This window comes from Myotis brandtii, unplaced genomic scaffold (assembly GCF_000412655.1).
Source record: "Myotis brandtii unplaced genomic scaffold, ASM41265v1 scaffold793, whole genome shotgun sequence".
Taxonomy (NCBI): domain Eukaryota; kingdom Metazoa; phylum Chordata; class Mammalia; order Chiroptera; family Vespertilionidae; genus Myotis; species Myotis brandtii.
This window is the reverse complement of record NW_005371193.1, coordinates 1,147,656-1,160,012: the sequence shown is the minus strand read 5'-3', so window position 1 is coordinate 1,160,012 and position 12,357 is coordinate 1,147,656. Positions and strand designations below refer to the sequence as shown.

Sequence of the window (12,357 nt, the reverse complement as noted above, 5' to 3'; positions counted from 1 at the left end):
CTGACGGCGCCTACGTGTCACCATGGAAACCAAACAGTAAACAGAGGATTCGGGAGCTCCTGACGCGGCCTGACCGGACGACCTGCCCTGGAGCAAAGGGCCAGAAGCTGGGGAGGGCCGGGCGGAACCTGGGCCTAGCGCCCCTTCCGGGAGGTCCCCGGAGTCAGCTCGACCTGTTGCAACCTAGGAGCCAGCAGGGACAGGTCAGGAATAGAAAGGAGCGCTCCTGGATGGAAAGCCTGCCTGGTTTTTGTTTTGTGTTTTTGTTTTTCTTTTGTTTTGTTTTGTGTTTGTTTTGTTTTGTTTTGTTTTTGAAGAGTTTTCATTGGCCTCCAAGGTTGTTGGGGATATTGGTTTTGCTTTGTTTTTTTCTAACTAGTGGCTAAGAAGTCAGGCTTTGGAGCCACGGTGCCCGGACTTCAACTCTAGCTCCGCCACTCTGGTTGGATGATCTTGAGCAGATGACAGTCCTGTGCCCCGAAACTTGTTTATCTAGAAAACAAGGAGAATAGCAGGACTTCCCTGCTAGCGTTGTATTAATGCATTAATATAGATGTGTGTGTGTAACTGTCTAGCACATGTTTTAGTCTTACAATGAACAATTTTAAAAGAACTTCCCACTCTAAAGTTAGCATTACGGTTTCATAAAATACTTCACGTGTTAACTGAAATGGGCTCTTACCAAATAAAAACATTGCTTGTCTCAGTTTGCACTGCTTCGTGGTTTTAGTTTTGAAACACAAAAACTCCAAACGGTATATAGACTAACAGAACTTAAGGACCTCAACTTCCGTTTCTTTGTCTTTCAGGTCACTGTGCTGTCTTCTCTTCAGATCTGCTGTTTAAACACAGTGTTGTGTGCTACCAGAGTCAGACACTGCATTCAAAATGATCACAGTGATTCTGAATCATTACAGACCTTTAAAGTGAAGGCACATAGCAAAGTCCCTGTGTTGGGAACCAGCTGTTTGTGTAACTGGGAGTTTACTTCCATGTAGAATACATTGCTTTAAATGGTAAGTAATTTTTAAATGAAGCTTACATATACATTAAAAAAAAAAAAGTTCAACAGTAATCCCAGCAACTGTTTAGAACGTAAAACAAGATTTTTTTCAGAAGGGTTTTGTCACTGACAACATCTAGAATTGCCAATTTATGGTGTTTTACTACTACGTTTAAATTCTCAGCAGGTGTTGTGACCCCTTGTGGATGACCAACCCTAGGGTGACCCCCATAACTCCTGCCTCCTGGTGTCCATGCCTTTGTGTGGCTCAGTGGTTGAATCATCAACCTGAGCACCGGAGAGTCTCGGGTTCGATTTCCAGTCAGGAGCACGTGCCTGGGTTGCAGATTCCATCCCTGGTCCTGGTTGGGGCGCAATGGGGAGGCATCCAATATCTCTCTTTCAATCTTCCTCTCTCCTCCCCTCCCTCCCTCCCACTCTCTCTCAAAACCAATAGAAAAAATATCCTTGGGTGAGAATTAACAAAAAAAATTTTTTTTAAGAAATAAAAGAGTCAGGCCCTTAGATATACAAGGAAATAAACTCTGTCAACAACCAGAATGAGCTCAGAAGCAGACTACCCTGTTCAAGCATCTAGCTGAGAACGCAGTTTGGCTAGCACCTTGATTGCAGCCTTGTGAGGCCTTGAACAGAGGATCGACCCACAGAGACTGAGGCAATGAAGCTGCTCAGCGTGTGGTAATTTGTTATACAGAAATACAACGCAAATCCACCCTCTCTGCCTGCACCTGGGACAGACGGCTCCGGCCTCCTGGCACTTGGCATACCACTGCAGCACCCATACACGGCTCAGGCCTGCCACCCTAAGTGATGCGCTATGGGCCCTTCAGTGTCTTTCCTCACAAATCATTAGATATTGTCAGAGTTTGAAAGCTGGAAAGGGAGTTTTGAGATTTTTGAAACACACTCCTGGTTTTTTTAAAAATATATTTTTATTGATTTCAAAGAGGAAGAGAGAGGGAGAGAGAGACATAGAAACATCAATGATGAGAGAGAATCATTGATTGGCTGCCCCCTGTACACCCCACACTGGGGATCGAGCCTGCAGCCAGGGCATGTGCCCTGACCAGGAATTGAACCGTGACCTCCTGGTTCATAGATTGACGCTCAGCCACTGAGCCACACCAGCCGGGCCCCACTCCTGGCTTGGTAGACGGAGGAAACCGACTCAGAGGGCTTAGAGTCTTACCCTAGGTCACATAAATACATATTTAGGGGCAGATTTGAACATTCTAGCAGAGCAGTTAAGCACTTTGGACTTTAGAGTCGCAAAGAGCTGACTTCGAACCTTAGATCTTCTGTTTATCAATGGGGTGACGTTGGTTAACTTATTTAACCTTTCCTAGATCATTTTCCTATCTATAAAATGAGGATCCTGATAATATCTGCCTCACAGGATTGTTGTGAGGACTAAAGGAGAGCATCCGTTCAACAAAAAGTATTGCACACCCATTATGTGCCAGTTGCCAGAAGTGAAATGGTTAGCAGAGACTGTGGTCCCTGCTTTAGCTTTGCCTGTGAAGTGCATAGCTCAGTCTGGCACAGAGCAAGCACACATGTAAAATGTTAGCCATTATCAATATTATATTCTAGGGATCCAGGTTCTATTCCAATCACATGCCTCCAGGCAAACTCCATAAATTCACATCATAGAACCTCTTTGTGTCATTCCAACTGCCTACATCCCCTATCCACCCCCACCCCCCGAAAAATTCCATAGGTATCGCTAACTCAACATGTCCAACCCAGAACTTACCGTCTTATCTCCCAAACCTGCTCTTCTTCCTATAGTCACAAAGTCATTGGTGAAACCACAAGCCTCCTTGTGTGTCAAGCATGGTAAACCTGGGAGTGAGCTTGAATTCCTCCCTCGCCCTCACCTCCCACATCTACTCAATCGCCAAGTCCAGACAGTGCTACCCCCTAATTACCTCTTGTTCCCTCTACATTCCCACCACCACTGCCTTGGCTCAGCCTACACACAACTGAACTAAGTAAATACCAGGCTTTTCATGCTCTGGCCACAGCTATCTCTTCTTGACCTATCTCCAGCCCCCTCCACTTTGATGCTGTAATATTGATGCAAATGAAATCAGATGTACGTATGTGGTGCTCTTTAATTTACATCTCCCACCGTCTCCTCCCCCACCCCCACAGTTTATAGTCCAGCAAAACCAAGTGCATTGTTTTACGAGTCTGTGTCTTTATAGTGCTTTCCCTCTGCTCTCTGGAACCCCTCCAACTCTCACTTGCTCATTCCAGCGAACTCCATTCACCTTTGAAGCCCAGCTCAGAGGTCCCTTCTCAGAGGCTCCCTAGAGTTCACCCACTCCCTCCTTCGTGCAAAACCTGCACCTCGTGTTAATTTTCATTGTTACAGTATATTATGATGGATATGTTTATGTGACTTTCTCCCTCATAGACCACGAACTCTTTGAGGACAGGGCTGTGCCTTCCTCGCATCTGAATTCAGCACCTGACATATGGTAGACACCCAGGAACTTTTATTGAATGAAATGAAGCCCATGCTTGCTCCAGAGGGTATGTATTTTCTCCCCTGAAACCCACACCTCCCTAAATTATAAAGATAATACATAATAGCTAACACTTTTATCATGCTTTTGTGTGCCCAGGCACCGTAATTTAGCGCTCTATACATACTAGCTTCTTTAATGCTCACAACAACCCCAAGAGGTAGGTACAGTTATGATCCCTTTACAGATGGGGAAACTAAGGTGGCCCATCCAGGAGCCAAGATCCCAAGCTGAGTCTCTGCTATATTGGATCCCATTCCTCAAACCCAGGTTAACTACTCATCTTGTTTTGATAAGTTTAGCTGTGATGACAGTTTCGTGATTGACTAAAAAGACTGAAGAGGAATCATTGCTTCTGTAGATCTGACCACAGATTGCCTGCTCCCCAGCGTAAATATGGCAGCAACTGAGGCCTGCACCATCTACCCTTATGATCAAGGTGGGGCCTTTTGCCCCATATCCTTAAACAGGCTCCCTTCTTGGGGGCCTGCTTCCAATGTCACCAATGATCCAGCCCCTCTGCGTTCTTATCCGAATCAACTGATGGAACCACACCCAAGCACCGCATCGGTGTGAGCTGAAAGTTTTAAAAAAAGGCTTATCAATTCAGAAGAGCTGATGGCCACTGGGCCAGGCAGCCTCCTTGGAACAATGGTCAGAGCCCTTTGTACTCTCGGGCGGCTGAACAATGCTTCCTGGGCACAGGAGAGGCAGCTCAGTTTAGTCCATGAGTGGGTGTGGGGAACCATTGAAATGACTTGCATTGCAACTAAGCTTCTGGGGCTTTCTCTTTTGTGCAAAGGAAGTGGAAGTCTATCCAGCCAGCAGCCCTGGGGGACTTTGAACTCACTCATCAGGAGTCAATACACCTTATTCCCAGCTGCTTTTCTTCAGGTCTGGGCATATTCTTGGTAAATGATGATTATGGTAGTAATGACATTGATATTGATACTGATAGTGATAGCAGCTAACCCTTATTGTTCTAGTGTCCTGCACACTATATTGTGAGTTTCATAATTTCACACACCAGTTGCTAAGAGTCAGTGAACTCAAATGAGTGTGGTCGTCTGAAAATTTTATATCAATAAGAGTGAAAAACATAGTTTTCTTTGTTTGTTGAAGGTGAACATACCTATATTTAAATACACATCCATTCTTCATTTAAAATTTGTTTAAAAAATAAAACATAAATTAAGTGTTGCAGATATGATATTGGGCTGTGAAAAAACAAAGTAGGATAGTGGGGTAGAGAGTCATGGAGACTCTCTATGACTGTCCTTATGATCAAGGTGGGGCCTTTTGCCCCATATCCTTAAACAGGCTCCCTTCTTGGGGGCCTGCTTCCAATGTCACCAATGATCCAGCCCCTCTGCGTTCTTATCCGAATCAACTGATGGAACCACACCCAAGCACCATGTCGGTGTGAGCTGAAAGTTTTTTTTAAAAAAAGGCTTATTAATTCGGAAGAGCTGATGGCCACTATGTGTGTGCTAAAGTTACTCTGGATGGAATGACCTGGGAAGTTACTCTAGATAGAGTGACTTGGGTAGCCCTCTTGGAAGGGATGTCCTTTGAGCTGAGTCCTGAGTGATAGAAAGGAGCTAACCCCCGGAAAAGAGGCCCAGGCGGAGGGACAGCCAGTGCAAAGGCCCTGCAACAGGAACACTATGCGTCAGGAATGGAAGGAAGGCCGTGAGCAGAGTGCCTGTAGGGGAGAAGGACAGGAGATGGAGTTAGAGAGGAGTCAAGAATTGGCTTTTGCCCAGCTGGCGTGGCTCAGTAGCTGAGCATTGACCTGTGAACCAGGAGGTCATGGTTCGATTCCTGGTCAGGGCACATGCCCAGGCTTGCGGGCTTGAGACTTGAACCCCAGTGTGGGGCATGCAGGAGGCAGCCGACAATGATTTTCTCTCATCACTGATGTTTCTATATCTCTCTTCCTCTCCCTTCCTCTCTGAAATCAATAAAAAATCTTTTTAAAAGAATAGCAGTATATTTTAAAACACACAAGCACACATGCCCACGTGCTCTTATTATAACCAAGTAGAGTTTAGCAAGGATACAAAGATGGTTTAATAGCAATAAATTCTATCGATATTCAGTAGCAAAATACACTACATAGCTGCAGAAAAGCACTTGCTAAAATCAAACACTGGTTCATTGTTAACAACAGTCAGCAAACTAGAAATTAAAAGACAGTTTCGTAACCACATTGATGCCCACAGTCAAAGACTATGAGGGACACGGCTATAGTCACACAGATCCTGTTCCCTGGTACTTGTTGCCACAAGCGAGATTACACACCTCGGTGAGAAGATGCGACCAGGGGCTTGTGTTAAGTATTTGAGGAAGTCTCAAGGCAGCGTGGTTTTATTCTAGCTGCTGCCAGAACGTGAGGGAAGCTCTGTGATTGGATCTTTTTATTTTTATCCAGGAGCCTGCTGGTCTCCCTGGCCCCTGCCTGCTGCACAGCCTGCACCTTTAAAACCTCCCGGGACCATAGTCAAAGCCATGGGAATGGCCCCCAAAGCCACTCATCAGAGTCAGAGTCTCCAGGGCGTCTCTGCCCCTCGGCAGCACCTCCCCACCCATATACCCTTTTGAAACCACACTGAACTCGCCCCAACATCGAAACCCCTTTCACAGGCCCAGGCCAATGTTCACACTTTTAGCTCAGCCTGGGAAGCCCTCCCCCTTGCCATCCCTGTGCTGCCTGGCAAACTCCAAGCCCTTTGGCTGGAAAGAGAGGGAATTCCTTTCTCCTCTTGATCCCATGAGGAGGGTTGGCAGGGAGCTTGGTGGAATGTCAGCCCTATGGGGGACCCTACAATAGGCGTCTGAGAAGCCTGTTACAGAGACTACCTGTGTGCAGGTGCTCTCCCTGGACCTTCAGTGCATCTTGTTGATGCAGCAGCCTGGTCTCAGCTGGGCCATGGTAACTAGAGGAAGGGTCTGTGTCCAGGCCTAGGTCAAGGCTGTCAAATGGAAAGCAATGGTCTCTCTTTAAAGCCAGCATGAGGCTTACAGGGGCCATTAGTCAGGTCCCCAGGAGCAGTTCAGTGTCCGGCGCTAGAGGTCCAGCCTCCTTTATCCATCTGGGAAATCTTCCATGGGTTGTTATTATTGTACATGGAAGGGAGCCAGCTGGTGTCCTTACAGGGTATATCACCTTGTTATTTCAGAACTGGGTGTCAGTTATAAGACAGCAATTCTGTATTTAGTTTAGGTCATATTTAAAGGCTACAGAAAATTTACCCTCTGAGCAGCAAACAGGGAGTCTTTATTATTGCCAGACAGGAAAACATACTATGCAAGTGGTGTGTGATATATCAGTGCTCTTAAGAGCCTAAAGCCAGTTGCTTTGAAATGCCAATTATTATGTAAAAAGCAGGGAGATGACAGGTAAGAACATCAACCTCAATGGAATTGTCATTTTAAATTAAAACTTTCGGTTTGACTGAGTGTGACACCCGTAACCACCCAGTGATTTTCATTATCGCCAAAGCATTAGAAGGCTGGCACCGAAGCTGCTCTGCACCCAGCATGTGTGCAAACATGGTCCCTGGCTTCCAAGCTGGTGCCGACAGGACACCTGAGCGCCGGGGAGGAAGGGCACCACCTGCGTGCTTTGTGCTGTGCCTGTGCGTGTAAGTGCCCCATTACCAGAGGTGTCCCAGACAAAGGTCATGTTCTTCTTTAAGATGATAAACTTCTAGGGTAAAGCTTATTCAGAGTCATGCTGACTTCTCATTAAGCTGTTATGTAACTTTTATTTACCAAATGATCAACCATTATTTGTACAGTTTGAGATCGCTTTCAAATACTCAGAGCCAACTTTTCTTCCCCCAGTGTAAACTAAATGGCAGGCATATGATGTTAAAGAAATTTTTAAAGTACAATGTATTTATTACTAAGGGGTAGGGCAACAACCTCCTTTCTTTCTGAGAAGGAAAATAATCCAACTAAATCAATGTATGTTAGAGTTAAGGATGGAAAAGGTCACGGGGCAGGGGGTGGGGGAGTTCTAACCAAATGAAAAAAATTTTTTTAACCAAGTATTAAGAGAGAGTTCAGCCCAACCTGTATGTCAGGCATATGATGTTAAAGAAATTTTTAAAGTAGAATGTATTTATTACTAAGGGGTAGGGCAACAACCTCCTTTCTTTCTGAGAAGAAAAAGAATCCAACTAAATCAATGTATGTTAGAGTTAAGGATGGAAAAGGTCGCGGGGCAGGGGGTGGGGGGGTTCTAACCAAATGAAAAAAAATTTTTAACCAAGTATTAAGAGAGAGTTCAGCCCGACCTGTATGTCTCAGTGGTTGAGCGTAGACCCACGAACCAGGAGGTCACAGTTTCATTCCCAGTCAGGGCTCATGCCCCAGTTGCAGGCTCAATCCCCAGTAGGGGGCATGCAAGAGGCAGGTGATTCTTATCATTGATGTTTCTATCCCTCTCTCCCTCTCCCTTCCTCTCTCTGAAATCAATAAAAAAAAAAAATTTTTTTTTAATTTTTAAGAGGTAGTTCATCCTGGTCGATAGGATAATGAGTGAGGAAGATTCCAATCCCAATAGTGAGACATTGAGAAAGTCATTCATTCTAACCATTCTTCAGTTTGCTCACCTTCAAAGTGGAGGTAACCCTTCACATGATGGTGTTGGATTAAAAAGTCAAAGTAGGTTGTGCAAAGCTAAATTTTATTTGTTAAAAGGGTTCCTTTAAGATCAAGACATTTAAATTTAATATTAGCATAACTAGATTTAAATATTCATCCCTTTGACTTTCAAAACAGAAAAAGAAGCAGGAAGACATGTACTCACAAAAGCTATCTCAGAGCAGGTTCCCACCCTCAGAAGCTATAGGTAGAGAATCGTAGTAGTGCACTGGGAAGACTCCTGGTATTTATAACATATTCCAGCAACAGCTCTAGAGTTTCCTTCTCCTCTTTGATAAGAGATCAAACAAAGGGGTGTGTCCCCCTCCAGAAGCTACCCTTCTTGACAAACTGGTCTCCGATACCTTTCAGAATCGTACCAAACTTCCAAAATGAAAAGAGCACGAGGTTGGTCGCATTCGACTTAAATGCTTTTATTGACAATGTCTTTGAACAATAAGCAAACGATGCTTAAATTTTTCATTCAGATTCACTTTCCACATGTCAAAAGACCTCAAGGTAGAAAAAAATAAAATAAAAATATAAATATCTGAGAATCCATCTTAATAAATAAATTAAAAACACAATAAAACGTTTTCATGGAAAACTGTTAATGTCAGAACAATCATTCCACCTCAACAATGCATGATCAGTAACATTACAATGAACATTGATGTTGAAGAAAAACTACAGTACATGGATATCGCTATTTAACTTCTATCTACTAGAAAATAAAGTCCTATCTTTTCTTAGTTTAATATTGGTCATTGCTAATCAGAACACACTATTGCCAGGAACACAGTAGTTATTGTTAAAATCAGCTGCACTAGATACAATTTGAAAATATCCAGCACCAGGTTAATTCCAATAACGAACCCAATAGATTAGTTAATGCTATGAGAAGACTAAAGAGAAAAAGAGACACAGACCCAGGCCTGGCTCCACATGCTACTAACTACCAGCTCTCAGATGTGTCACTGGGAACAATACACACGCCATGCGTTTTGCTACATCTCCGAAAGAGGTAAAGACTTGAGTCCACCCGTGGATGCTTTCAAGTCCTCTGAGGCCCACAGCCTGGTGTGTTTCACGCACAGAAAAGGTCCTCCCTAGGTCTACGGGAACCCTCGAGGGAAGATGTGTTTCTCCTCTCTGTAATGCACCAGCTCAGGACAGCGGCACTGGTGTGTGCCTGCTGCCTCCCCGCCTCGCCTGCTCACAGGGCCAGCAGCGTGGGTGAGCTGAGCGAATCAGAGGAGGGCTCGTTGCTGCTGCTGCCCTTACGGTGGGCAGCCGCACAGCTGGGGAAGGAGTCAGCCTCGGGGTAGGTGAAGACAAAGGAAGACGTGTAAGTAGTGCAGCTGGGAGTACAGGTGACCACCGGGGTGCACAGTGGCTCCAGCTCTGTGGCCATGGGCCCCAGCCCCAGAGAGCCACCGTGCAGGGGCTCCCAGTCTGCTGCATAGAAGGAACCAGACAGGTCCATGTCTGGCACAGAGCGAGAGGTCTCAGAGCCGCTGGGCCTGGACGATGCTGGGAACAGGAAGTCATCGAAGGGCTCAGCCTTCAGCTCCGTGCTGCGTGTGTTTTTGATGGGCTCCACTGCAGGCTTGGGCTCCGGGTCGTTGAGGAGGGGCAAGGCGAAGGCCTCCTCGGACTCAGGGGTGGCAGCCTCAGGCAGGCCTCCACTCAGATCGAGGGAAGCCACAGACATCTCTTCTGGGAAGCCCAGGTCATTGGGCATCTTGCAGGCAGGTCGGTGAGCTGCCAGGATGAACTCCAATTTTTCCTTCTCCTTCAGCAGGTTGGCAATCTCAGTCTGCAAAGCAGACTTCTCGTCTTCGAGTTGGTCTGTCTCCTGTACACAGCGGGATAAAGCAACGCATGAGACACGGTCTTGCTCAAGGACACTGCTCCTTGATGCCCAGTTCTCCAACTTTCCCCTGAAGTTTTGACAAGGAGCAACCCATGAACTCTACCTACCGCTTGGAGCGTGTCAGTCAGCTCCCTCCTCCGATTCCGGCACTTGGCTGCAGCCATCTTATTCCTTTCCCTTCGGATGCGCCTTTTCTCTTCTTCTTCTGGGGACAACTGGAAGGAAAAAAGACCAGCAGTCAGCAACAGCGTCTGCCATGAGCTCCATTCACCTGCCCCAGTGGAACTGGCTCCTGCCACTTCCCAGCTTCCTGACCCCTTGTCTGCGAAGCCATGTCTTCCTAACCTGCGGCTTCAGGGTGGCTGTGACTTGCATTTCAAATAAGATGTTCAGCAAGAGAATAAAGAAGAGCCCAGTGTAAAAGCATGAGATAGGGACCCCTTAGGGAAGGAACTATTAGGGTACTCCTGGGGGTGTGATTATCAAGAGCCTGACTCCAGATGGAGTGGGCTTGGAGCCAGAGTTCCCTGTTCAGGATGTGTAGTCAGTTCCTTCATTGACTTCCCCCTACCCACTGCGCTCTCCATCTACACCAGTGCAGAGCCCTCCCCCCACTCCCTACCCCTAAAACACAGAGAAGGTGCGGAAGGACTCACCTGTTCCACCTTGCCCCTCCTGCCAATGCTCTGAGCTCTGCCTCCTGTCACGGTCTTCAGGACTCCAGCCCTGGAGTAAGGCCCCGCTGAGGGGGCGGGGACCCTGTAGGGGTGGGGGCCTCTGGTCTGGGATGGGGCCACCGAGGAGACTAGAGTGGGCTGCACCAGCCACTGCAGGTCCGGGCTGGTCGAGATGGCAGTCACAGTTGGGATGAAGTTGGCACTGGAGGACGCCAGATCCGTGCAAAAGTCCTAGAACAAAACAGGAAGGAGAAGCTGACGTGAGCGAGCAGGTTCGGGACGCAGGTGAGGTGAGTTTCCCAGTGCCGCATGCAGCAGGGAGAGAGAGGGAGGAGACATGGTCCTGCCGGGGACTGCTCATGTCTTTTTATATTCCCCTCATCCTGGATGAAAGGTCTTCCCCTTTTCCGCCAAGAATTCCGGGGCGCAGCGCAGTGCCTTTCTCCTACATCCCGCTGCTGCGTTCCCGTTATCCCTTCAGCATCACTGGCTTGAAAGGGGGTTTGTTATAAATATCCCTGACGTCTGCGCTGACGCAGGCGCCGCTCCGGAGTCTCCTGAATGAACTCGCTTTTTATCAATGAAACTGCCTTACACACCCGCCTGCTGCGCCCTCCTTCCCCGTCGCTGCTTCAGGCTGGGAGCGGAGGGGGGGTTGCCGCTTTTTGCCGCCTCCCTGGAGGAGTCAGGCTCTAGTTAGCCAGTCTTTGCTTGGGACGGGTTTGCCCCAACTGGTACCAGAGACCAGTCAGAGCGCGCGGGCCGGGGGCGGATCAGAAAGAGCCTGCCGCGGGAAAGGAGAAGCAATTCTAACTTTGACAAGCGCGTGTGCGCTCCCAACAAGTCTAGGGCTCCCAAAATAAGGCTGCTCCAGCCGGGGCAGCCTCCCTCCCGGCCCAAAAGGAGTCCCCGACTCAAGAGGAGTCCCCTACTCATCTTACTGCGCTTCCCGTCCGGTGTCTCCTCCCCGGTGACCCCGAATCCCCGTCCCCGCGGTGGCGCGGAGCCAGCCTTACCTGCGCATTGACAGGAGAGCCCATGCTGGAGAAGGAGTCGGCCGGTGAGTGGTAGTAAGAGAGACTGTCCCCGGCCGGGGAGGCGCTGCTACAGCGGGACGAGGACGCCTCGTAGTCCGTATTGAAGCCTGAGAACATCATGGTCGCGGTCAGGCAAAGCCGAGACGAAGGGCTAGGGGATAGAGGCAGGTTAGCAGCTTTGGGGCAGAGCTGGGTGGGAGCGCGGTCACTGCTCTCTTGCTGCGCCGCCGCCGGCTCTGTCTCCACTCTTGGGCTGCTTGCTGCAGATGCGGTTGGAGTACGAGGAGCCGCAGCATTTTATGAATGAGTCAATGACGTCACAGCGCAACCATTGCCGCGCCGGAGGGGTGGCGCAAGAGCCTGAACCTCTCTGCGGCCTCCTGGTTGCCCCTGCCGCTCTCGCAGCTCCCTTTCCGGTCCCCGGTCTGGTTGCGTTTCCTTGTCTTATGATTATTTAGCAATCTGGGTGCTAGGGGTCCCTTAGACCCCCCTAGGATGAGGGACTGCAGGGATGGCTCCCCCCACGACAGCAGGGACCGGCCGTGGAAACCTGCTG

At 48.1% G+C, this 12,357-nt stretch overlaps 1 protein-coding gene and 2 long non-coding RNA genes across 4 annotated transcripts; 1 reads left to right on the top strand and 2 right to left on the bottom strand.

The window, feature by feature from the left end:
• The first annotated feature begins 6 nt into the window (after positions 1 to 6).
• LOC102246615 lies at positions 7 to 4,995 on the top strand. Of its 2 annotated transcripts, XR_314553.2 has the most exons (5): positions 7 to 203; positions 810 to 1,016; positions 3,447 to 3,565; positions 3,746 to 3,997; positions 4,848 to 4,995. It is a non-coding gene; the product is annotated as an uncharacterized LOC102246615 (long non-coding RNA). The 2 variants fall into 2 exon arrangements; XR_001360059.1 differs by lacking the exon at positions 4,848 to 4,995 and having other exon boundaries at positions 3,746 to 4,326.
• A 2,267-nt stretch (positions 4,996 to 7,262) lies between these two features.
• LOC106724301 lies at positions 7,263 to 7,921 on the bottom strand. The gene is made up of 2 exons (XR_001360060.1): positions 7,863 to 7,921; positions 7,263 to 7,638 (listed from the first exon to the last, which is right to left on the bottom strand). It is a non-coding gene; the product is annotated as an uncharacterized LOC106724301 (long non-coding RNA).
• Positions 7,922 to 8,235: 314 nt separating this feature from the next.
• Positions 8,236 to 12,099, bottom strand: FOS (FBJ murine osteosarcoma viral oncogene homolog). Its single transcript, XM_005883587.2, has 4 exons — positions 11,781 to 12,099; positions 10,744 to 10,995; positions 10,195 to 10,302; positions 8,236 to 10,069 (listed from the first exon to the last, which is right to left on the bottom strand). Exons 1-4 carry the CDS (start codon positions 11,919 to 11,921, stop codon positions 9,428 to 9,430), a joined length of 1,143 nt encoding a protein of 380 aa, XP_005883649.1. The 5' UTR covers positions 11,922 to 12,099; the 3' UTR covers positions 8,236 to 9,427.
• Positions 12,100 to 12,357: the final 258 nt, after the last annotated feature.